General features: G+C 41.4%; 1 protein-coding gene across 4 annotated transcripts in view; it reads right to left on the reverse strand.

Moving 5' to 3' along the window:
- The window catches only part of vti1a (vesicle transport through interaction with t-SNAREs 1A), a 115539-nt gene that overhangs the window by 26953 nt on the left and 62208 nt on the right, over positions 1-26378 (reverse strand). For 2 of the 4 annotated variants that reach the window (XM_056365393.1, XM_056365392.1), the window contains 2 exons: positions 14818-14888; positions 10848-10920 (listed from right to left, as the gene is read on the reverse strand). In XM_056365393.1, coding sequence (XP_056221368.1) covers positions 10855-10920; positions 14818-14888 — 137 coding nt within the window. In that variant the 3' untranslated portion in view covers positions 10848-10854. The remainder of the gene's footprint in view (positions 1-10847; positions 10921-14817; positions 14889-26378) is intronic. The other 2 variants (XM_056365390.1, XM_056365391.1) reach the window with 1 other exon arrangement.

A 26378-nucleotide genomic window follows, 5' to 3' on the forward strand; every position in this document is an offset into this window, starting at 1 on the left:
ACCACTCTCCAAACAAACAGTGCAGTGGGCCACAAGCCACGGGCAACATGGAACCTGTCATTACCAGCCGTGCATGGCTGGTTCACTCCCCGAAACCCAAGCCAGGCCAAGGGCTTGAATATGTACTGCACTTGACTCTTAGCAAATTTCTCAGCCAGGGTACGTCATATCGTAAGAGAATTCCTTTCCAGAATCACACTAGATCATCAGTATGGTGTACGTGTCTATCAACCCCTTCCAAATTACGTTGACTTTTATTTTCAACGCTTCTTTAAGCAATAAGCAGAATTATTTTAAAGCCATGAATGACGAATTCAAGACGTTTACATATGAGCAAAAAACCTGAGAGTGGAAAGACAGTGCCTGCCAAACAGTCTCTTGGGATTAACTACATACCGTCTAATTATACAACATCTAGAAAACTTCCTATGGTCCCTGGGCTAAAATTGAATGCTACGGGCATTGGACCTCACTGGGGTTTTCTCCATTGATCAACGTTCTACAGGCTTTTGTGGCATAACTCTGCTTTGTCCTTACGATTTTGGCTACGACACATGATGGTTTGAGGCATCCATCATAAGAAAAAGCCTTTTCAACATCACTAAATATGAATCAGTCAGAGGGAGGACCGTTATGATTCAGTGTCCAACCATTGCTTTCACTGGAATGCACCACTGGGACAAAGGCATCTAGGGAGAGATTCGGAGTAACAAACAAAACAACCTGTGTCACAAATTGACTGTCAGTACTCTACACTGAGAGAAATAGTGTTTCAGTGAGTTTCGTGCCATAATTCAATCATCCACCTCCACAAAAAAGCATACAGCACATCTCAGCGGTCATGCCTGAGTAATTGCCGGAGCCTGCTAACTCAAATAACTATGGATTTGTCTCTGTCTGTTTTGTTTCTTTGTCACGTGCATTATCTCAGACATCCCTGACATTCTGTGGCAAAATCTCATTTTTCAAAACAACAGTGATGCCAAAGACATGTCCCAACAAAGACGGGCAGTGGCTAACATTAGCCAAATGTTAACACTGCCTAAACAGGCTGAGCCACAGGGTCCTTATAATTAGTCTTGGAAAAGTTTTTTAGAGAAACTCAGGGCCGTTCCGAAACCGTATTCTACCATTGAAACCTGCATTAAAATTGAAGGATCAAGTTACAGTTTTACTGACTTTTTTTTTCTTGTCAGTGCTACTACAAATAAATTGTAAAAACTGAAAAATACTGGGAAATATCAACAATTTTTTTTTTTAGGGCCTGGGAGGGCTATAGCATTGCAAGGCTGACATTAAGCCTATAGGTTGCCGCAGTGACAGTTTAAAATGATGGCGTCTTTGTTTGAACATCAGTCATTTTCTACAAGGTCAATGACCAAGCTGAGTTGGGTCAACAATACCCAACAACAGTTTGAAGTGATTTACTAACTATGATATCGGATCACAGTTTCCTTGAGACGATAAGATTTAGAGTCATCTACAGTGTTAGACATTATCAACTGAAAAAACACGGCAGAATTACAGAGTATTTTACTCGTTTGGATGGTTATTTTATACAGTGGAGATGAGTATATTGCTTCAAAAATTTAAAAAGGAATATCGCTTTGTACCGCTATTAACTAATGAAACTATTGAACTGAAACACAATGACAAGATGACTCAAGAACAAAGAGGCATAATTTTACTTTGCACTATGTCATCTCTTTGTTGTATTTCTTGTATTCTGTTAGCAGAAAGTCACATCAATTTTCATACGACAATAGAGGAATTCAAAAAAGATTGAAATTGAATTTTTGTATAACAGTAGACTGCATTGTGAGATTGGATTTCACAAATAAGATATTCAAAGCTGTGTTTTCAGTAGCAACTTGTCAAAACTGTTGTGTTTTACACATCATGGAATGCCCTTCACAGCACGCACCACCAAACCAAAGTAAGGGATGGGTGGGGTGACGGGGTCTGTCCTTTTGCCTTCCAGCCTTTGGGATAGAAAAAAACAAAATAAAATACAAAAAAAAATCTATTTTTGTGTTTAGTATAAAAGCACTCAAGGTTAGTAGCTTTTTGCTTAGAAAAGGGACCAATATGCTGTTGAAGTATTTTGACGGGAGCTCCTCTTAAATCCTGATGCCTACAAATGCCTTGCCTTTCAACCTTTTTGCTTCCTTGAAAAAAAAAAAGTGGTCCTCCTTTTATTGTTTTGCCCAGTGTGATAAAGGGGATCTTTTATGCCATCAAGAACATGGCAACAATGTACTGCCTTTGTTTCATTGCACCATCCTGGGGGTCTGTTAGGATGAGATACAGACAAACAGAGGCGCAGTAAATGATTGATGGGTTAGAAGAAAATATTAAAAAGAAAAAAAAACACTCAAAATTCAGCATTTGTAAATATTTCAAGCTCTTGCACCCTGCCAAAGAGAGATCTGAGAGGCAACAACAATAACAGCAAAAACTATACTTAACCATCTATCCTGATGCAAACACAACCTAGACAGCTGACTTATTTTGTTGAGACTATCACTGTTTCAAAAACTACTTGGATATCTTTGATAGGAATAAATCTGGAACCTTAAGCCCCATTGGACATACTCTCTTATTAGGTTACAGGCCGTAATAATTTGGATTAATGTAGTTCAAGAGAACATGGGACTGAGGTTTTCCCTTTCCACTGCTGAATGCCACTGCATGTTCTTATCCAACAAAATGGACAGTAGAAATGGTGAGAGGAAGAATTAAAAGAGAGCTGACTGAAAGTGCAGGGTCACTTTATTCTGGCAAGCAATGGAGCCCAAGAGCAGCTTATCATGGCAGAGGGATCCCATGTCCTCGCATGGTTAAAGATGGAACAGATGACATGTGCACGTGGGTATGGAGCCTACTGCAAAGATATAGGTTACAAAATAGCCCCTTTTCCTCCCTGACACACATACTGGGAGCCAGTAATGCTGTGGCATTCCACAATATTCCAGGCAGCTGTTGCATAGTATGCCAAGAAGTATGCACAATGGCTTGCTGGGAGGGAACAACAGTCAGAGAAGAGACAATGTGATAGATTCTAATTGCTTCAAAATGTCCTGAAGAAGGCCCCCTATTATCTATTTAAATCGGCTGATAATGGGAGGCTAGGAGGAGGAGGAGGAGATGGAGAAGGGGGAGGCGGGGTAGGAGGAGGGGAGGGGGGGGGGGAGTGCGACCTAGGCAGAGGGAGAAAGCTATCCTCTGCGCTGCTGTCGCCTCATTATTTTCCGTCTTGACGGACGCCCGCGCTCAACCCCTGGATGAATGGCCCTGTGCTGAATAAGTTATCGCCAGACACACAAAGGGAAGAGTGCGCTCCACAAACAACACAGCAGTACTGCAAAGCATGAATCTCTTTTTCCTCTCCTCCTCAGTCTTTTCGCCCCCCTCAAACCCCCCCACCCTTCCCCCTGCTCCCTCTAGACGAAAGGCAGGCCCTGCCACAGACTGAGATCTCACCTGTAATTTCTACAGAAGCTCACAGTAGGTGGGGGAAAAACGTAAGGGAGGATAGATACAGGCATCTATGTTTGCGGAAAAGATATATACCTCCATTCCTCCATTTTGTTTCATCTGTCCTTTTTGTTTGTGCAGCTCTTCAGTGATGACAGGGACCTCCTTTGGACAGCATCTGAAGATGTTTGAGAGGATGTTTTTTTGTTCCTCTTAAGACAAGGCCCGCAGCGTGATCAGTGAAAATGGTTTGGTTTCATCTGATGTTTATTTTGTTTCCTTTTCTGTTGTTTGGACTGCTGGGGCCTGGCATATCAAATCAGGATCACCTCTATACAATGCTCCCAAGAGGGGGTGCGTGAGAGGGTTCTCTATAGCTGCTAAACAGGAGCTAGAAATAATGACAACAGGAAAGAGTCCATTCCCCAATGGTTACAGCTACGGTTTGCTCTATGGCCGCCAATCCCTCTCCCTTGCTGTCACTCAAAAGTAGCAGTGGAACTTTTGGACAGGAGAGCCTCTTTCCCCTCTGACGGGGAAATCAGAGGGTGCCGTGGCCCGACAGGCGCTCTACGGCAGATCAAACAGGGCGGGTACCCTTGGAGTGACACCTGGAGCCACTTCAAGGGATGAGAGCGCCACTGATCTCCAGTCATCTCGTCAGAACGACAGTCTGTCAGGGTTAAAGGAGGGGGAAAAAAAGAAGCTCTATCAACTAGGATGGGATGAACGAGGTCGAACGAAGCATCACCTCAACGTCGTGGCTGGCTGACCCTAGAGCATTTGGGAAAGTGATGGTGCAAAAAGTGTTTTTTGTTGGAATGCTGAAGTTCAGCATCGATGCACAGTTCAGGGAGCAGGTGACAGCTATTTGTGCTGATACAGCAGGTTCACTCAAATTATGTATGCATATGTAGTTTTTGCTCGTTGTGCTTTGATTGCGGATGGCATCTATTTTAAAGTGAATTTAGAAATCATTCACACTTTAAGCTAGTTATGTTCAACTTTGACTTTCTTTTTTCTTTTTTTTTTTTTTTTTACATGACTTTGGTTTTAAAAAAAATCTGAAGAATTTCTTCACCACCACATTTTGAAATAATTACAATTCAACTATGTCCTGATCTATCAAAAAACAGAGGCCTGCCATGAGCCGGATGACAGAGAGAGGGAGATATGTTGGGAGAAAAAGGGGGCTTTGGCAGCCAGTTAAGCGAGTCAGTCCTCAACAGACAAATGCATCCCTTATATAAAACAACAACACGTCTTTGCCCTTGTCAACAATCCCTTCCTCTACAGCCCAGGCTTGTGTGTGTGTATATATTTTCCTTTCTGCAAAAAACATCCCATCAGCACTCTCTAATGGGCGAGGTGGAGGAAGAGAGAAAAAGACAGAGATAAAGCAGGAGGGAGAGTGAAAGAGAGAGTGAGAGAGAGAGGTGGCAGTGGTGCTTGTTTGGCTCAGGAGCAGTGAGTAATGAGGCTGAGGCGCACCCTGTCATTGTCCCAGCAGCAGCCTGTAGCCACAGACACACACACATAGACACACAAGAACATTAAAAAGTATTTCCTATCTACAAACATGGCAAAAAGTGCAGATTTTAAAGACACTTATCTGACATTCAAAACAAAAAACAAAAATAGCTTGATAAAAATAAAACTGTAGTTTAATAACAAAATGATTTCTTTATCATGTTCTCTTATAAAAAAGAGTCCCCTCACTATAAGATAACCCACTGTTACATACTTTCATAAGGGATGTATACATCTGCAATCTCCAATGGGAAAAATGTCATATGAATGTCAGAGGATTTCTCTAACTCTAATGTCACAAGTATGAGTTGTAGGAGAGTGGAGGTAAGAGTCTCAGTGTACTCATCACGTCCATGTCCATGGAAGAGCACGGACAGCAAATGTGTTCACTGTTCTGTACATACTATGTGGCCAGTAAGTGTACAGTGTGCATGATCAGAAGCATGATTGGCATAAATTTGCCTAAGAAACCTGTTTTCTTTCCTTACTAGATCAAATGGGCCTCAAAGCACAACAAGGTGTTCTGTACTACTTAGTTGTCCACCAAAGGTAAGAACTACCATCATTAACACCAAAAAAGTATATAAAAGTATATAAAAGTATAAGTAAATCTTCCTCCAGTAGGCTAATATGATATCCTTAATCCACTGAATTTCCCATAATGTGCATGCATGCACGTGCACACAGCAGCTGTGCTCATCTTGGTATGTATAAAGTTTAGATAGAGGTTGCGGAGTGGACAGATACAATCATGCATTTGCACTTTGCTCCTTTGCCAGAATTAAAACACAGAATGGACATAAAAAGCACAGAATGCTTCCCTGGAGGGGGCAGAAAGGCCAGGGATAGGACTGACCCAGAGGGATGCAGCAATATGGGGGCAGGGAGTAGGGGGTTGAGTGGGGTGGTAATGATGCCAGGCTGAACAAATTGCAAGGCAAAGGGAATGTTTTTAAATGTAGAACATGGAATTATCGTGGCAGCAACATGGAGAGGAGATCAGAGAGAGTGAGATCCACTGGGAGTGATCTGCCACTCTCGGGACAAAAAACACGAAGCTCGTCTATGGCTACTGTGATGAGTTCAGCTGTAATACAAAGTAAAATAGAATGTAAAATAGGGCAAACACGTCTTACACAATGTCATAGACATGGAGTATACACCAATATTCTGATGAAACAAAATAAGAGAAAAATAAAGGAATATGGATGATAAATGTAAACGCATGTTGCATGTAATGGTAGGTATATACATAGCTAGAACATAGTGCTGGAAAGCCTGACACTGTGCCACTGGACAGCCCAGTGTGTCCCTTCCTCTCTCCCCCTTCATTTTTCCTCTGCTCGTTTTGTCCTAAAACAGGGCAACACAAATAAATAAATAAATGAAAAGAGGAGAAAAAAAAAATTAAAAGGGGAGAAAGAAAAACATCTCAACTGCAATCTGTCCCATCTTTCAGCTTCAATTAAAAAAATCGAATCTTTTTGTTCAACTTCATAACAAGACTTCAAGAGGGCCCCAAGACTCCGATCCCACCACAGCTCACTGGGAGAGTTGAATTCCATTAATTATGTGACCTACATATTCCAGTAGTTAATATTCCAGAGAGTCGGATGGAGGGAGAGTATATGTTTGCCAATAATACAGAAGTGAGACGATACTTATAGATCGTAAGGAATCAAAAGTTCCCCTCTCCAGATGCTTCTCGGAGGCCATGCACTTTAGTCTCTGGGCTCATTACACTGTTTACAGGTTGGTTTATTGAGCCGAGCAAACAAGGACTCTCAGTTTCCTATGAATAACTTTTGATTTTCCCCATAGGCAAGGATGACTTGTACCTTTTCTTTTTCTGCCAATTAGTCATATGAATAGGTTAAATTTCCGTTTCAGTAAAAGATCAACATTATAACAGGATTCAAAGGGTTGTTCTTTGTTAACTCTACTATATTTGCACTGAACTTGCCACATGTAACTACTGTGTAAGATCAGAGAAATGAACCTAGCCACACATTAAGACAGCTTGTCAAAACACATCTCAAGAAAGGAAGTTAGTGTCTTGGTAACTCTGCGGGTGCATTAGCTTGTGAGCTACAGCATCATCTTCACCCGGCTCATGGGCTGATCTCTTAATCAGTGTCCAGAGTACGCATGAGTCCTCTTCTGAAGGCTGAGGCTGTGTCCATCCCGCCTGCCCGTCGCTACTGCCAGCTTCAGCCATGAATATGTAGCTGTTCTGTGGCTGGGAGCTTGCTTATGTTTTCTGTCTGATATCTAGGCCCCATTCCCATTTCAAAGGGAGGTCCACCCGGGGCCTTGACTTTTTGATCTGCCTGGCGACTGAGTCGACCACCTGCATGTGGGATCAGCTGCCAGCGAGAGCAGACAACCCCTCTGCTTCAAAATATACATCCTCCCCCCTTCGTCCTCGCTGCTTCATTGCCCTTCACTGTGCCCCCCTCCTTCCGTGAAGCTGCCGGGAACCCCAGTGGTCCTAACTGGGTCTGGAGCTGCATCCCATTCCCAACTGTTCTGACCGTGGTGGGTGAGATGCTTGAGATGTTGAGCATAGCAGCAGGAAAATGCACAGTACAGTCACAGGGCCATTTTGTATTTACGAGAAGCCATAGTGTCAAATGGAAAGAACAGATAGCCTACTTTATAAAAAGGTCTGTGGCTTCTGTAATCTGGGATAGCGATCCCGTGCTATCTGTACCAAACCCACATGTCTATCAAACTCCATCAAATTGAGGAGTAATTGAAGACCAATTAGTTGACAGGAGAACCACAGAATAAAGTTTAGATACTTACATTCTGTGACGCCAGAGAGTTCATCTAATATCTGTGAACCTGATCTAGTCTGGTCCTTGCGGTCCTAACCAAGCTTTAAACAAAATGATAATTATTTGATGATCACAGATATTAATATGATATCAGGATTGCCATTCTGCCTCATCGGGATCACAGTGCCTGTCATGGTATAATTAAAACCCAAAGGATTTCAGATGAGTGAATTAAAAATGAACTAAGAGTGGATGCTCTGGATGCCCACCACTAGAGCACTGACATCCACTATGTATGGAGAGATGACATGAGACAGAGTCTACGTCTCTGACACTGGTTAGGAACCTACAACCCAGCCAATCAATAACACCTATAAATAGTGTTTTATACTAATTATCCTCTTTGGCAAATGATGAGTTTCTCAGGCAGACATTTGTAAAGATTAATTTTCAAACAAAGCAACAGCTATTTGAGATGTGTGCGTTTCTGAATGTTTCTTACAATAAGTGATATTCACAGAGTCTTTAAGTTAATTTGCTTTCTTGAACCCTGACAGCTAGCATAATGAGTGTCTAATGGTTTCTCAGCTGGGGTGATATCCACCATGCCATAAAGGCACTTCAAGAAGAGGTGTGAGTTTAAAACAAAATACAACAACAATGAAAAAGGACACCATTTATCTTGGAACACACACTTACACACCTAAGTCTGCTTGTCTGGCATGGATCATGCTCACTACTACAGTTCAGCAGTAAAAAAAAAAAAAAAGATGTCTGAATCTCTGTGGTATTGATGTAAAACAATTGTCCAAAACTCTTGGCTTGAACAAAAACAAAACATTGGTTTTCAAATTTAGCTAATTGCTGCATTCCAACAAAAGGAACACCAACAAAATAATTAAAACAAAAAATGTAATATTCATGAACCAGTGCATGAATGACTATCTGTATCCATGTCTGGTTTGTGTCACAAGTGCAAAGATTACAAAAATAAAACAGAAGAGGTTTACTTCTCCCACGTAAGTATAAAAGTCCTTTACAAAATGTTCTATAGATGTTACAGAGAATGACAAAGCAAACACCCCCACCTCTTTCTCTACAGTGTAGAGAAACTCCAATTGCTCTGACATGGCACACAAATAAACAATTAATCAAAAGGCAGAAAACCAAGGGGGCCAAATAATTAAATGAGTGAGGAAATGAGGAAGAATTGCCTGAAAGCGGGTGGGGGTGGGATATCATTGAACCATCCTGAACTTACTTTTTGCTCTCAGTTCTCCATCTCTGGTTATAAATGACTTCAGATTTGACGTTTCCAGCCCACAGCCTTACAACAAAACACACTTTCTTTTATTCAAACAGTGAAGAAACGGAAAGAAAAAAAAAGACTTTTTGTTAAAGAAAGGAGGGGGGCGTATGTTGTGCTGCTCCTATCAAGCAGAAAGGCGGGTGGTAGTCGAAGAGGCTCGCAGCCGGGCCCCACTTTGGAAAGCTCTCATAAATCCTGATTTGAGCGGGGCGCTAACCAGAGGAGGTAAGGCACGTCAAGAGAGGGGGCTGGAGAGTGGAAGGGGGGGAGTGGCAGCTTGCCTCTTAAAATGCTACGTCTGATTAAGTCTTCCCATTAGGTGACAGCTGAACTTTAACATTAATATGATAATATTGAAATAAGTGTGTGTTATTTACTTCAGCTCCAGAGGGGGGCAGAGGGAAGAAGAGAAGGAAGGAGGAGGGAATGATGAATGATTTCTGGACAGCTCTGGGTGACAAGCCAGGCGAGTTGACCGCACCCCCCCCCCCACAATCCTCCTCCTTTTCCCATAATCAGACTTGACAAAATGGAGACATATGCAGAAATATTGGTTACAGTCGGCATCACAGCCCTTCTCAGGCCTTCCCTCTCTAGTAACTGCTGGCCGCCCTGTGAGCCGCCCTCCAAATTGTCTACGGGCACTGAAGCATCTATTTCAATTGGCACTTCCTTCCTGGCCCCAGGATTTTACATTTAGTCTGTGTCATTTACATATTACTCTTAATCAAAATCCACAGTGGGCGACAGGGAGAGGGGGAAAAAAAAAAAAACAAGAAAGAGGGAGCGAGAAACAAAACCGTGGCGTCACGGTTCAGGGGTAGGCACACAGGCACTTTATGAAATGGAGATGTGACAAGACATTACGGTATGTGTGTGTGTGCACGTTTGTGTGACTGCGTGCATGTGTGTATGTGTGTATTAGGAGGCAGTGCATTAGATAATGCAAGGACTACTGAAACATTTGCGTATGAATGCTCATGTTTGTGTGATTGTTGGGGTCTGCCTTGTGCATGATGTAGCAAGCAAGAGAGACAAAGAGTGCAAGTTGAATATGGGTTGTAATATGGGCTGGAAAACAAAGGCAGAGAGAAGACAAGAATGGAGACATGTACAGTACGCACTGGTCTTTTCTAGCTATTTCCTGCAGGATGCTATGCAGGGCTACTCTCTTCTCAGTCTACTCAGGCACTCAACAACAACACCACTGCGAGTAACAGAACAGCCGCTCACACCGTTTAGTTTGTTTGTTTGCTCAGACATACAGTAAGTGTGACATTGATGGGAACATTCAACCAATAAGAATTTATTAAAATCTGAATTAATGAAATTCTCAAAGAAAACATGACCTTCAAAATTATATGAGTTGATTATACTGCAGGAAAAATACCCAAACACCGCATCTAATCACAGATGCACCTTGTGCAGCAGTTGCTTGATAAATATCATCCAAATAAAATTCCACTGAAATAGACAAGATTAACTGGCCACAATTTTACTAGTGACTACAGGTGATGGACTGCAGTGTGTTCATTTGTTTATTTATCCAGCCCCGCCTGTGTAAAGCAATGCGGTAAAAGGAATGTGGCCAACAGCAACACAGTGTTTAAAGACCAATTACAAATGGAAACGAAAAAGTTGGAAAGTTTTGATCTAATTACAAACTTTATCAGATGGTGATGACTTGGAGCAAGCTCACAGCACTGTTCGAGCATGACACACACAGAGAGGTGCAGAAACAATGTCCCTACCTGCCTCTTACCTTCTCAGCATTCCGGTAAGGATGCGAGAACTCTTGCCCAGGTTGGCGTCTGTTTCTCTCAGCTGGGAAGACAGAAGCGGTGAAAGACAGGTTTTAGTTTCCATTCTGATCCAACATCTCTCAAGGTTATTAAACGCAGACTATGAAGACACTACAAAAGAATATTACTCCGTTGACTCCTGCTCTGACCACAAAATACACACAAGATATCGACATTTGAGCACCTCTGTATAAAAGTAAAAGACAGAGAAAGAAGGGAAAGTGATTTCTTTTTAAACCTTGCTCAGCGGCAAATTTGAAAAAGACACCTCTAAGATTTGACACTTTATCTTTCAACATAAAGTTGGTTGCAAGCCAGAGAGATGAATCAGAGACCCTTTGATTAGAAGCTTGCTTTTTTATCTTTAGGTTACTGGTTCACCTATCTAGAGACAGCCCCACACTAAGCCACCTTTCTAAACATATTTCTAGAGCTACTAGATCTACCGAGACAGAAATACATTTACATACTGTACATATTTACATTTACTTAGCCCCTCTACGCATAAAAAACAATGTTTACTTATTAATTTTAGGTCCCTATGTGTATAAACTACAGCCACCATGAGCTGATTTTTCTTGTAGATACAAATTCTCTGTAACTTCAAGGATTCCCACTTATTAGGACATGTTACTGTAATGGCCTTCTGCTTATCTTACTGCAGAACAAACATTAGAATTGTATGGCAAAAACAGTGAAAGGGGGCCTTTACTGTTGATCTACATTGCATACATAGGGGGTCCTTAAAGGCACACTTGAAATAATGATCATGGCTACCCAGGGCTAATTGCCTTGGACATTTTCCTTTTTCTTGCTCCATCGTCTCTCGTTTCTTTCTCTCAGCCTTTTTTTCTTCAGGGGTCATAGGAATGTTTTCATTCCACTCACTTTATCTGGTGTAGGGGCTTTCACAGTGAGGGGAATTGGCAGAGATTTTGCCAACAAGATGCGAGTGTGACTGCAAAAAAAAAAAAAAAAAAAAATGCTGACATTGCACTGAGTGAGCTGCCACTAGCGTCCACCTGTAGTCGCGTTTCTAAAGGATGATGGGGGAGTGTGGGCAAGAGTCATTGCAGAGAGTTTCTCTCCAAAGTCAGCAGGGGGTCACTCATCTTCATCTCTGTCTGAGATAATAACTGCTTTTCAACAGAGTCATTCTCACTCAGTATGTTTTCATCAGTTAAATACTGTTAGATCGTATTTTTTCCTTTTTTTAATTCCTCACTCTCACATCTTTTCCTCCAACCTCCCTGTTCTCTACCATCATTCCAGCATCACCCTCTTTCCTGTTTGTTCTGGCTCATCTTGCAGTCATCTCTCTTGCCTGCAATTCACCCTCTCTTCCCACCCCTCCTTTACAGCAACTTTCTTCCTCTTCTTCCGATCTTTCCTTCCTACCCTCTGGCAGCCTGGGCTGGTGCGATGCAGGTTGCCAGAGCCAAGGATACATGTGGTACAGGGTAGGAGGTGGGGGACCTGGGGTTTGGGCCCTCTGGCAAAGACAACAAGTCCTGCAGTTGCCTGATGTCTGACTCTACCCACAGATCTGTCCCCTAGATAGTTCACACTTTCTCCCAAAATACATCTCTCTCTGAATCATTCCTTCTTTTCAGTCCTCACCCTCTCTCCACTGCCTCTCACCAAATCGCATGCTTTCCTCCTTAACCTGAAATGGAGACCAACTGAAATTTCAGTGCAGCTGACTGTCTAAAATTAACTGTGTTAGCCTGTATGGGGATAAAGAGAGAAATGTGTTTCTCCTACCTTTTATTTTTCATGTACAGCTCCAAAAAAGAAAATTCTCCATAGACACCTAAGGTCATTCTCCAGGATTAAAATACATATACCACCATTATTATAAAATAAAGCTCATTTACATGAAAAATTCTAAAATAGTGTCTGATCCATATCCTTTCAACCTATCAAGTGCCAAAAGAGGGCATTCAAGAAAGAAAAAGGAAAAGGTTAAGCAGTGAGGATAAAAAAGCCCAAAAGTAAGATGTAATAATTTTTGAGCATTAAAATTTTTAAGCTTACTGAGCAAGATAAAGACGTGCCCTCAAACTACACAACTAATCCTCTTATATGAATAATCTGTGCTCTCAAATGACTAAACCATACCATCACAATACTTAATTGCCTTAAATGAATAGTATGAAGTTATCCTAACAGTTGGCATTAAAGTTATAGCTTGTTGTGGTCGGTTAGAGAAGAGAGGCAAAGCAGCAGGCTAGCAGCTATGTTGTCGGTGCGAGGTGCCGTCAAATGACTTAATACATGGTGCCTAATTTGTGGCTACAGATGGGTGATCACAAAACGCAAAGATCATGACATACAGAGAGAAGCTGTGCTACTGATCAAGAGAGAGGGGAGTGGACAAATTTAGTAATCTGAGAGGATGATTTAGCAGTGCAGGATATATTCATTTGGGGGTACAGATTAATAATTTGCGTACACAAATTGCACATTTTGTCTCCTGAAATGAGTAATTCCTACCCTCAAATCAATAATTTTATACACTTGAATTATTGATTCAAACATATAAATTACTCATTTTAAGGAACAATTATTAAAAACGTGCTCCCCTGCTACCTGTCGGGATGAGCTAGCCCGGCGAATGGTTAAATCACTCTGGGGCTTCAGAGTTGGAAGTATACTGCTTTGACCCAGTGTTGAAACCTTCCATTGACTTCTATTTGTACCATAAAAGCTAAACAAAAGGCCACACCTCCTGCTGAGCATAGGGGTTTGGGTTTGTTTGTGTGTGTGTGTGTGTGTGTGTGTGTGTGTGTGTGTGTGTGTGTGTGTGTGTGTGTGTGTGTGTACACATTTGTGTGTGTGTGTCTATGTTCCTGTGTTTTAGCATTTATGCTTTTTAACTCTATTTGCTCCCATCTTTTTAATGCAAAAGAGCTGCTAACCAGCCCTCCCACCCTGTGTCTTTATGTCTTTGCTTCTTTTTACTTTACTTTTGCCCCACAAACTGCCTTTAAAGGCCTATGTGTGTGTGTGTGTGTGTGTGTGTGTGTGTTGGGGGGGGGGGTGAGCAAAGAAGACTCATGGGCAGAAGGGAGAGAGAGAGAGAGAGAAAGCAAAAGAAAGAGAGCAGGTACTCTCAGTAGACACTGTGGACCGTTTTGAAAGGAGATGTTTGATTTCCTTTGAAATCGCCTGTGCGAGGCCCACTGCCATGTTGTGATCTTTAAACATTCTGCATTGAGGGGGCCGACAGGGCTGGGCCCCCTTCCTGTGTTTGGTCTTTTCTGTCTCTGCCTACCTGTCTGTTCGGCTGGCTGGATGTAAGGAGGGGCAGTGCGAAGGATTGGCAGGGTGAGGTGGGGGTTGGGGGTGGGGGGGGGGCTCTCTCTGAGGGAAAGCGAGAAGGAGAGAAGGAAACCGGAGAGGAGTGCTGAGAAGTAAAGGAAGGTAGGTGAGGAAGGATGGCAACCGGCAAAGTTAACCCCATTCAGGCGGGGAAAAATCCTGGAGAAATGTCTGTAGGTACCAACAATATGTAACCACGAGCATGCTCCTGTGTGATGTGGCAAAAAATGCTTGATATTTTATTATGTTAAAATTCAAACTGACTAAAAATATCTACTTAAATACAGAACAGTGCTATCAATAAATAAGCACATTAAGTACCTTGTCAACACCATTCTGCTGACATTTTGTGTGAACAAGCGTAAGCATACCCGCGACAGTGTGTGTCCCACTTTTGTGTGTGTAGACTTGCGTTTATGTGTTTACTTAGCAAACCATGCGGAAAGTGTTGAATGCTGTCAATGTTGTTAACCAGTTGTAACGCCTTTATAGTCTCACAAACACTTGTTAAAATAGACAGATGAGTGTGTGTGTGTGTGTGTGTGTGTGTGTGTGTGTGTGTGTGTGTGTGTGCAGGTGGCATGTGTGTACTCACTCTTTCTCTGGCTCTCTGGATCTTCTCACGGTCAGTGTGCAGGTTGGCAAGAATCTCCTGACCCACTTGCTCTGCAAGACGAGCAGACACAAAGTGAGGAAGAGGATATTATCAGCAAAATTAGGAGGGAAATCCATGAAAGTCATCTTGAAACAACTGGGTCGAAAAAAGAAGAGCCATAATACTTAAAACACTTGCAAACATTTAACTGTCACAGCTATATTGCTGGAATGTCCACAACAAGATGGCCTCTAATGATTTGTACTTCAAGTCACGTCACTATCCATCTTTATGTCTCTTTCAATTATGTCTCACCATCATGACTGAAGTGGAAATAATATGATATTTTTCACCTGGCTTTACTCAGTGAGCCTTTGTAATGCAAAGAGCAAACATTGTGAACATAGCCATAGTGTAATATTTTGTACGCTAACTGTACAGCGTACAGAGACAACACAGTCGAGAAGGAGCTTCAGGCGGGCACATAGTAGAATACTGTAGCTATGGGAAGTGTTTTTTAAAACTGTCTTAAAAAGCTGAAGTAAACACACATGAAGTCCTAGACAACAATACCCCAGCATCCAGCCTGCCAGTGGGGTCCACTCAGCCAATGCAATATTCATTAAGCCATTCTTTTTTAAATGCCTCTCGTCAGTTGTAGATGTAAACACATTAACGCACAGTTATAAAACATCCCTGACAAGGCACCTGACAAGCTTGTCAGTGGTCACTGTCATTTTCCTGTCCCTTGGGTTGGGGACGAAAAAGGAGCCAAAAACATAATAATAATAAGATAAACTAAATAAGTCGCACCCTCCCGCCCCCCTTCCAAAGAAACCCACTGCTGCCATCAATGTAACCATACTGCTACAGCATTAGCGTTTAAAAATGAGGGAGGCAGAGGATGAATCAGGAAAAAAAGGAAAAGAAGTGAAGAATCTTTGCATGGATCAAAGACAGGCTTTCAAGCGCACCAAACAAATCCGGAATAAACAACGCAGTTGCTGACTGTATTACACTACACAGGTGCCGCACACCAAAGGGCCCACGTGCTGAGCGCCTGTTTGGGGGGAGCAGTGTAAAAATGGGCTACATCTGGCAGCTAAACAAGAGGGGAGAGAGAGAGAGAAATAGAGAGAAAGATAGAGAGAGAGAGAGAGAGACAGAGAAGGGGGATCAGGGAGAAGTAGAAAAAAGAGAAAGCACTGTCAAATGAACGACATTCGTCTCCCATTCATCCCATCCTACCCCCCTACACTGTAACTGACTCAAATGTGTCTCTTCCTGCCTTCATTAATTTCTAATCTGGGACGAGACAGATTGAAGGATACCCAGATTAAACAGTGCAGTCAGACAGTCACATGTGACAAATAGGGCAGATTAAAAGACTGAGTGCAGGTATTAATAACCATAAAAATACAAGCCCTCCCCCGTCCCCATTGGAGAAGAACAAGGGATAAACAGAGAGGGAGTTGTAGCGGAAATCTTCTGTTAAAGAGACAAATAAGCACATCTATCCATCTCTGTCAGGGTTGTGGCTTTCTTTTCCAAATAAATGACTGTGACAAGCACTGCAGCAGCAGTTTTTGTTTTTTGGCAAGTGCATTATTGGAAAGGTTTGCAAAGTGTAAAAAGATGGATGAGGCAGTAAAAGAAAAGGCCTCCAAAGACAATAAGATAATCTTAGTCTAAGTACTGAGCAATCATTACACACATTATGTTAAGGTATGTGCTGCAAGACAATCATGGTTTCATGAACATTTAGGTAAACAAAAAAAAGAAAAGAAAAGAAATGAGGAAGAGAAATGATGAAAAGCCTTTGCAATGAGCTCCCTTTCAATCGGAATGGCAGTGGATTCAGGTTTCTGCCGACTGTAGGGCACTGGAGAGAGCACAGTGCTGGTGCTGGCTAAAGAATGATGTGAAACCAAGGTTTTCAATAGAACTCTGTAAGTACAACCATCTATTACTTTATGTTTTCGATGCTGAGTATTTGTACAGACTGTCTTCATGCAAATGGTTGCCCTTGACAAATCTTAACAGCTGCTGAAGAAAAATTTGGACAAAATGAATTTGTTAATACTTAGAGTAAGTCTTTTTGATTAAAACCACAACATTTTTTTTAAGCCTTTGCAGAAGAGAGCTACAATATACAACCTTGATTTAGAGGGAGACCTCTCTGCACTCTGTAGAGAAAAAGGGCACATTCACCGGAGCAGAAACAACAGTGAAGTGGAATTACACAAGATGACAAGCAAATTCTAGCAATCTAAAATTATTATAGGTTAATGGAACTACATTGAAGACGCCCTATCTGCTCAATACTGCTATTTTCTTTGGACATCCATGGTGAGAGGAAAGTAAAATCATTTGCAGTTGACAGAATCAACTCTTGAACTGACTGACTAAAAAAAAAGTTTCATCATAGCTTGATAAGACAAACATTTTCCTTGGCTGTGTGGCCACAGAGGTCTCTTCTCAGCTCTCAAAATCTCTCATCGTCCCTCTCTGGGTTTCCCCCAAAACAGTCAGACATTAGAGTTGTACATAACTCCCGAAGGAATGTATGGCGTTTGTTGTCTTTATCATGCATCTTCGCTTGCATTACTCATTCTCTGGCATGTATCTACATTTCCATTCATCTTATTTAAGTCCTGCTGTCCAGCGGTCTGTGTAAAACTTCATTACTGGGAAAGAAAACTTGTTGGGCAACACATGGCGCAAAATACTGAGTTAAAAACAATAATGTAATGTAGAAGAATAATGAAAGGCTCCACAAGTAACAATCTACAGGCTGACAGGCTTTCCTTCATCATCATATACTTGATGCAGACAAGCCTTCAACGCTACAACTGTCAATAACTGTTCAGAAATACAGTGAACTGGTCTCCTTCTGGGAACGTTTGCTAATCGCTGACCTTAAATTGCATGTTGGCTTGTATGACTCTGATTTTACATATAACATATTCAGGTTTGTGCAGTATTCTTAACTGCAGAAAAATAAAGACAATACAGAATGTATGACCAGGACAAAAATATAGGGGATATTAAAAATGTACAGTTGATAAAAACAATGCAGGAGAGGGGAAAAGACTTAGTGTTAAAGTCCCTGACTTGTTGCTCGTTAGTGTGTAAAATATTCCCCTCCTGTTTAAACAGCTATTAACAATTTAAATAACCCTGGCCCAGAGGCCTTGCTCTGACTCACTTGTTAAAGATCCCCATCCCCAAAGGTCCATTTAACAAGCCCATTATTCCATTACATTACACTCACACCAGCACCAGAGAGCCTTAATTTAACTCATTCCTCTAATGTAACTGTAGAAAAGGATTAGTATAGAAAAATTGAAGGCTCAAATTAAAGAGGGAAATAATGTCTGGACTAGGAATTCTTTCCTTTAAATCCATGGTCACACTATTGACATAGCACAGTTCAGATCTATTTTATCTCAGCTCGACACGTCACAGTGCTGTTAATAATGATAAGGTAGTCGGAAAATATATTTACTGGACAATTAACTTTACTAGTACATGAAGTAATGTAATCTGTAATGCTAGAACAAGCACCATAAAATGAGCTTAACAGAGATGGAATGAAACATTTCTCTCTACTTTGACTCTTAAATAGAGCTACTGCGATTACTTGATCAACTGAAAAATAATCAGCTATAGACAACTTTGATAATCAATTCATCTTTTAAGTTATTTTTCCAGGCAAAAATGCCAAACTTTCCCAGTCCCAGCTTACATACCTGTGAGGATTTTCTGCTTTTCTCAGTCTTAGTTCTTATTTTAAAAGGTTGGTCAGACATATAAGCAATATCAATCATTTTAAGGCTTTTGGAACTTTTCATATTTTCTGACATTTTACAGACCTAATAATTAATTGGCAGATTAATCAATAATGACAATAATCTGTGGTTGCAGTCTTACTTTTGAACACTTCAAACAACAGAAAGGTTCACTTATTTTCTCCATAAAGAAAAGGCTCAATTAATCATTTATAATTCTGTGTAAAATGTAAATACCATGAAGAGGCCATGTCCACGAGGCCTGGCTCTCGACAATATGGTACAATCCAAACCTGTCCAGCCCTCAACTTTCTCCAGTCTGTGGACACATTTAATTGGAGGCATCATCTATTTTACAGGAGCTGTTTCAGAGCAGTTACACAGTGTCTCAGAGCCCCTGTCTTTCTTTCTGTGTTGCGTTTTTTGCCTTGCTCCCTCTGTCCCCAGAGCTGAAAGGGTACAAGACCTGACAGTGGTGTGCTCTGAGGCTCAGCACAGCTCCTTTTCATTAAGCAGTTGAGACCACTTTTTGAAGGTTACCACACACACTTATATCCGGACACAAGCCACACACTCCAACAAACGGGGTATGGAAGCCCATGGGAGGGTTGAGGGGAAGTAAGGAGGAGCCAGATAAATGTTAGACCATACATTTTCTCTTTCTCTATCTCTCTCATACACACACATACACACACACACACACACACACACACACATACATACATACACATACACATACACAGTGCACCAGTCAACTTATATACCTGTGACTCCCAGGTGAATAAAGTTACCTGCCTTTGTACACTTCCAGAGAAGCTTTTTTTTTTTTTTTAAGGACTTCTCAAGTCTACAACTGCCTGGTGACACACTTTCATCACCTCCATCAAAGTTGTACCCACACTGGGATGTATTTGTAATGCTGAGCCCACAGGCCATGAGGCTAGCGCCTTCGCACTGAGCTATAGCTCAAAATAAAGAGGTGCCAACTGCTGGGTCACAGGGGGGGCATCAAGCATCTGGGGAGTCAGTGATGCTATGACAGCTTACTTATGATAATATCAACAAACAGTAACTGCTACTTCACAGGATGGGTAATGAAGGATTTCAAAAAGAGTCAGTATGATTCAGAGGAAGTGCATTGTCTTTAAAATTTTCATTCCACCCTGTGTGTTGCACATTGATTCAGCAGCACACTGTATAGGCAGCGTACCCTTTCAGAGCAAGAGAGGAACTGGCCTGTTCTTTCAAGAGTCTAAGCACTTAAAAGGCCCAAAACAAGTAATATTCTGGGCAGGGTGAAGCTGGGCCATCCCAGTCCACCCTGACTTAGCCCATGCGTTGGCCCTTCCCCTTGCATGAGTATGAGTTGTGGTGGGCAGTCAGGGTGGATTTCTGGGGCCTTTCTTCACTCCGCCAGGCTCTGTTTTATTCATCGCCTGCGCCCTGACCCCGCAGAGCTCCTGTTCTGACAAATCACTTCTGATTAAGACAGATCTCTGTTAGTCAGCCACTCAACTTGGCCTATTCATCATTCCACAGAAAATATTCCTCTCTCCTCCCCCATCCCTCCTCCTCCCGGCTCGTTTGCCTGTCCGTCAGACCGAAGCAAGGCGCAAAAGAAATTTCCGCTGCTGTTTTAAATGGCTGATTATAGACAATTGGTGGATGGAGACACGTAAGAGCGTCTTATGGGTGATAAGACGCAGGTTTAATGGGTATAAATGACCAGGCCTGTAGGAGACCAGCTGGTAATAGAACCATTTGTTTAAAGCTGAACCAGCGTGGAGAGAACTGAAAGCTGTATTTTCCCTCTATTTGAGCTCCCCCTCCTCTTTTCCCTTCACCTCAGCCTCAAAGTCAAATTCTCAGATCACCAGATTTACATTTTCTTTTAAACAGCAGAGTCCCCTTCACCCTCATTCAATGAGAATTGATGAGGCTCGGAAAGGAATAGCTTGTTTTACATTTATGAAATAAGCCATGTCCCTGTGGACACAGCTGCAGATACTCTGCCACTCATACATTACATTGTTTTCCATGGGTTAGTAACAATGAAAACAGAATATTTACTGTAAGTCTACCAATACAGTCAGATGTCTAAGAGCATTCATATGCAAAGTTTTGCCATAATAAACAACCGCTAAAATTTCTAACAAACCAGATTAAATTAACCTGAACGACAACCCTGCTGGTGGCAGAGGGCTGAGAAGCAGGAGGGGTGAGGAGAGAATGAGGGTTCCTACGAGCAAATTGCCTGGACTTAATCAACCAGTCTTACTGAACCATCCAAATGAAAACTAATGGACTTGGGTGCTTGCTGTGATTGCACCACAAGCAACAATGTGTGGGCAGGAGCATTGCTTTCTGAGGTCTTCAATTAAAAAACAGGGAATTTCTACAGACCGCTGGTCAGCCTACACACCTATTCTACGTGTATCCCGATTGGTCAATTGTGAAGCTGAAAGAGAGCGGACTTATTAATTCCATTTCCAGTGCTGGGAAAATGGTTTTTTATGTGTTGATTAAACTTGGTCAAAGTCGTAAAAAATGTATGAAGTGTAGAATTAAAACTCATATTCGAATGAGCTAATTTGCGTATGCATTATTCATTATGGTGACATTTGTGTCACACAATTGTGCTGGCCACATTGCAACTAATATATAAAAAAGTACATGAATAAAAAAAAGAAACAAATATAACAAACACTAGTACATCAAACTTTATTCAACCACAGTCAGCCTAAATAATTAGAGTTTAAGTGCTTTACTCTACAACTTAAATAATTTGATTTTATTAACAACTGAGTGGCCATATAAAAGATGGTGCCACATGAACATTGTAAAAACATAATGACCAAGTCTGAACCGAAGGTCAAAGTTAAATACAAAAAAATACAAAAGACACCAGCCCAGGAATAATTAAACAGAAACACATTCTGTTTAACATGGAAGACAAACACACTGAGTGAATTTCAACTCGACGAATGATGCCAAAATTAGGGAGAACACAACATGTCAGTTGGTCCTAATCAAACAAAACATCTGATTTAATAACCCCTGGTGGAACTGACTGAGGAGAAAACTTTGCCAGTTTGTCGGAAATGGACTCAGGGAGGGATGTATGGAGGAGGAGGGAAGAAGAAAGAGAAAACTTGACGTTGCTCTGGTTCGTTTTCAACAGTTTAGGAGCGTTAATCATCACATTACTGTTGATTAAAGGCTTTTACGTCTCTAATCAGAAAGTTGACAGGCAGATCAAAGAGCAAAACACAAATTTCTTGCCTTTTAATTATCTGTACAACACCACACCTCGGGCAGCTCTTCCCTGCCTATCTCCTCAAACTCAGTGAAAGACTGCGAAGGGAGATCTAACACTCTACAACAGTTCATTATCCAATAAAATGGGAGATGGGGGAGAGAAAATACACACGCCGACACACACAGCCTCACACACCGGCACACAAAGCTTTAAGGCTTTATGATTATTGAAGACCTGGGGGAGGCCTGCAGTCTTCTTCATTAACATGTCCCGAATTGGAACATCTTAATTATGTTTGTCAAAATCGGACTTGGCGTCAAGCTCATTTGCATGTTTTGACAATGCCAGTTGGGAGCCTCCGCTCTATTTTTCTTCAGAATGCTAGGAGTGCTAGAGTATTTAACACTTTTCAACACCTACTGATAATAGGTTCGTGTTGCTAAATGAATGAAATAATTTGTTAAATGTGCTTTGTTAGATTCGCCCACCCAGCCCCACTGTTTGTGAGTTAAAGTTAGAACTGATGCAAACACAGTCACGTAGACACAAAGGAGCTTCTAGACTGTCTTGATCAACGCTTGATCACCACTCCTGTTCAAACTGATGGGGATGTGACGCCTTCTGCAGCCTGACTGTTCCTGCCCAGCTGTTACCTGTCAAGTGATTTGGACATGAAAAGTCCAACCTACTTTGGGAAAAAAATTCGGCATCGCTTTGGAGGTTCTCAAAAGTTCTACGTGTACCTTAGTTCATTCGGCGCTAGAACAGATTGCTACCTGATTCATGATCACGTCTTATGTGAATGAAAGAAAGCTATAGATCACTCTCTCCCTTCCCCCATTAACAGCTCCCTAAATCAATCCTCGTTACGTCAATGATATGTAAAACAAGCATGGTCGAAAACAAACAAACAATCTGTGGGGACACAGGTCTGTCGGCAGCAATTTAGAAATGGAGAAAAAGGAGGGCATGAAAGCGAGACATCAAACATTAGCCTGAATGGAAGGCGCAAGCCATTAGAAGTGGTTGCACTGACAGGATCTGACAGTTGGAAACACTTAAAGATTATTTTCTTCAAACTTCGAATTCATTAATACTCATGAGCTGAGGAAGGGCTCCCAAAACACCGCCAAAAGAAGGAGAGGGCTGTGCTAAATGTTGAAGCTAGCTGTCGAGTGATGGTGTTGCACCAAGGAGGTCGGTTCGGTCTCTGTGAATGAAGCTCATTTTCTTGGTACCAATTAGCACTGTGACGACATTTTTTAACCCATATGGTAACCACTGTCGGCATATTTATATAATACAGTAGGGGACATTTTGGCTGAATTCTCTGTGATAACCATTTCCAAATAAGTGATAAAAATAATAGATTCATGCTGAGAAATGGTTTAAAATCTTTCTGATCACTCTTCTCTTAATTGCCGCCACAACCCCAGATGTCAGGCATTAAATTGGTGAGTAACCACAAGTGATAGGAATGATGACTTCAGCTACGCATTAAAGACAGAGATTGTAAAAACCATAATTTCACTTTTAAGTTAAAGGAAGAACGGCTTGTTACACTTCCCTATGTATGTATGAAAATAAAATATTAATCTTCTATTTGTCTCGTGTGGAGGAACTGAATATAAAACACTTCTTTCTTGTATTATTGTATAACATTTCATGACTGCATTGGTGGCATGCATTAAATTGTTTTAGCATTTCACTCAAACAGACACAGTTGCTCTCTTATGTGCAGACGATACATCAAATTCTCTTTAGCAAATCTAAGGTGCTCTGACAATTTCGTCGGAGGAAGCAACAGTGCAGCCTGTTAACAGAACACTGCGTCATTGTGGCTGCTGTGACAGACAGCACAAACACAAGTTTGTGTTGTACTTTGGAGTAATACCACCGCACTTCCCTGCTCTGGTTAAAGGAAAATAATACTTCTATTATAGGGGGAATACGAGGCACAGAGGGGACTCAGAAAAGAGAGACACATCATGCGCGTCATTTAACAATGACCGGGGCCACGGAGTTGAAGGCAGATTATTGTCAGCTGCCACTGTGAATACACATAACATGGCACGACATGTGAGGGCATGTCAAAGCTCTTGTTTACAGTGTACATTGTTTATTTGTGCTTACGTTCCATTGTTCCTGAACAACATCTAGTAATTTACAAGCAACGGTTTTGACGAATTCAGTACTTCAGGCATTTTCAATGACTCATCTTGGAAAGTTATTGCAAATTTTGTACAAGATTTTACTTAGGATATAAAAGTGCAGTACATTAGATATGACCTCAGTGATTACCACTGAGGATAACTGTGATTATGGCCGTACACAAGCACTAACAGCAAACAATATCCTACTGCAAACCTAAAGACTGATATTCTGAATAACACACTGCCCTGCAAAATCTCATTACTTGAAACCCAAAAGCTTACAGAAAGAACACTCCATTCTATCAGGCTCATCTGACCAGCTGACATAGAGGGAACAACACATGTGTTGGCTTCCTGAATTTGTCTGTTAACTGACATAAATGTAGTATAACACTGTGCATCACTGCTGGGGTGACAAGGTGTCTCCTTTTCCTCATCATTAACTAAAACAGACCCAAGTGAATACCCAACACACCTGCCACCATCCTCCACACTAATGAAGCATATCTAAGTTTTAAGACATGGCAGAACTAATTTAATCTACCTTCTAAGGGGCCTTAGCACCATCAAATTAATTATTCATAAAGGACATGATATAATAACTCAACTGTCAACTAAGTAGCTGGTCTATTTTTTTAACCTCCCCCTGCCTGTCGTTCTCTTTTGTCTTGGACTCTCTTTCTTTTAAAGAAAATCCTTCGCCTTTAATCTATAACTAAGTAATACACGTTGTCATTAGCTGTTGAACAAAATAATTTTCTTTCTTTTTGTTTTTTTTGAAGTTTGTCAATGAAGGTGACAATGAGGTAGGGGGGAGTTTCTACGATTGGCACGGCTCCCTGTGGGTTTTACAGTACGCTGATGGGGCCAGCTTCACCGCGGAGAAAAAAGAAAGACACAAAGAGAGAGTCATCAAGTCTGTAATAACACAACCTTAGATACCTTTTATTTCCCCCTCATGAATAATGTATGCCATCTGCCCAAGCAAATCTTGCCATAATGTTGCTTAGACAGGTTGGCCACCAGGAGGTGGGACAAAATTTCTTTTACACACAGTGGTTCTTTTAGCCAGGTGTCATTTTCTCTTCAGGGGTAGGATGATGGTATGCGACCCTGTCATGAGTGACAGGAACAGCAGCAGCCTGCCAATGCAACAACACCCTATAGTGAGAAACTAATACTAATATGCTGATTCTTCATATAAGTATGTGGACCCTCTGTGCAAATCAGCATGTGGTCCACACAGCCAGGCAACCAAAAAGAAAAATAACCACCAACAACTCTAATGCTTTCAGTGTATCTATTGTGACAGAGAGTATGCGTGCGCAAGTACAATCTTTGAACACTAGGTGCTACAAGATCAAGCAATGCCACAGAACACTTGTATATACATAATGTATTTGCACCTCTGCCCCATAAACACCCATGCAGACGCACAAACACACCACATCACTGTAACTCTCTGCAACTGGACAAAAGAGAAGATATGCTTTTAAGAATATTAGGCAGAAGGGACATGGTCACAAGATATTTACATCATATTAGATGGCAACATTTTTGGATAGACCAGCATGTGGTAGTAGACACAGCAAGCAACCACAGAACAGTTGCTCAGTCTCTCACATTAATAACTCATTTGAAATGAGCGTGTGACAGCCAAAGCTCTATCATGCCTGTTGCCATGGCTCATCTATGTACGGCCTGTGTTGGAGTTACAAATGTAGTTACATAGACGGCCATTGAAGTGGCTGGTGCTCCAAATTGAATCAAGTACATAAAGTTGCACAAAGTTTTTTTTAAACACTAGTGGGCAGAGAGAAAATGACAGCTCTCATATACTGTATGTAAACACAGATCAACATTAATTTACCATCTGTTGATACCATTTAAAAAATCCAGTATTTGGGTCTAGTTTGGTCCACTAACTCCCAGTGTTTGTAGCTTTATCTTTTCTTGTCTTTATCCGTTTGTTTAAATAGCTGCCTACAGTTTGACGTGAGGGGAAGATGAGAGCGGTGAGAGTCAACACTTCAGTTTACGTGCAGGCCACAGAAGAAAAACAATTAGGTGAACCCAGGCTATGAGCAAAAACTCGATCGCACACCAAATCATCTGATTTAGTGTTAATGCAAAAATATTGTTGATTGCAGGATTAAAAGCACCCTGATTTTCATGCTATTCTTGTGATCGACAGTTGGTGATGCACAAAGACGTAAAGCAAGGAACCAACAAAGATTATATTTCTTAAAAATATCTACAGGGTACTTTCCATTTGAGTACATACAATTTTATGAAACTAGCAATGTTTCCTTTTTGAAAGTGCAATGACAACTACAGTATATGGGCTTACGATTTTGT

This window comes from Seriola aureovittata, chromosome 21 (genome assembly GCF_021018895.1).
Source record: "Seriola aureovittata isolate HTS-2021-v1 ecotype China chromosome 21, ASM2101889v1, whole genome shotgun sequence".
In the NCBI taxonomy this organism is placed as follows: domain Eukaryota; kingdom Metazoa; phylum Chordata; class Actinopteri; order Carangiformes; family Carangidae; genus Seriola; species Seriola aureovittata.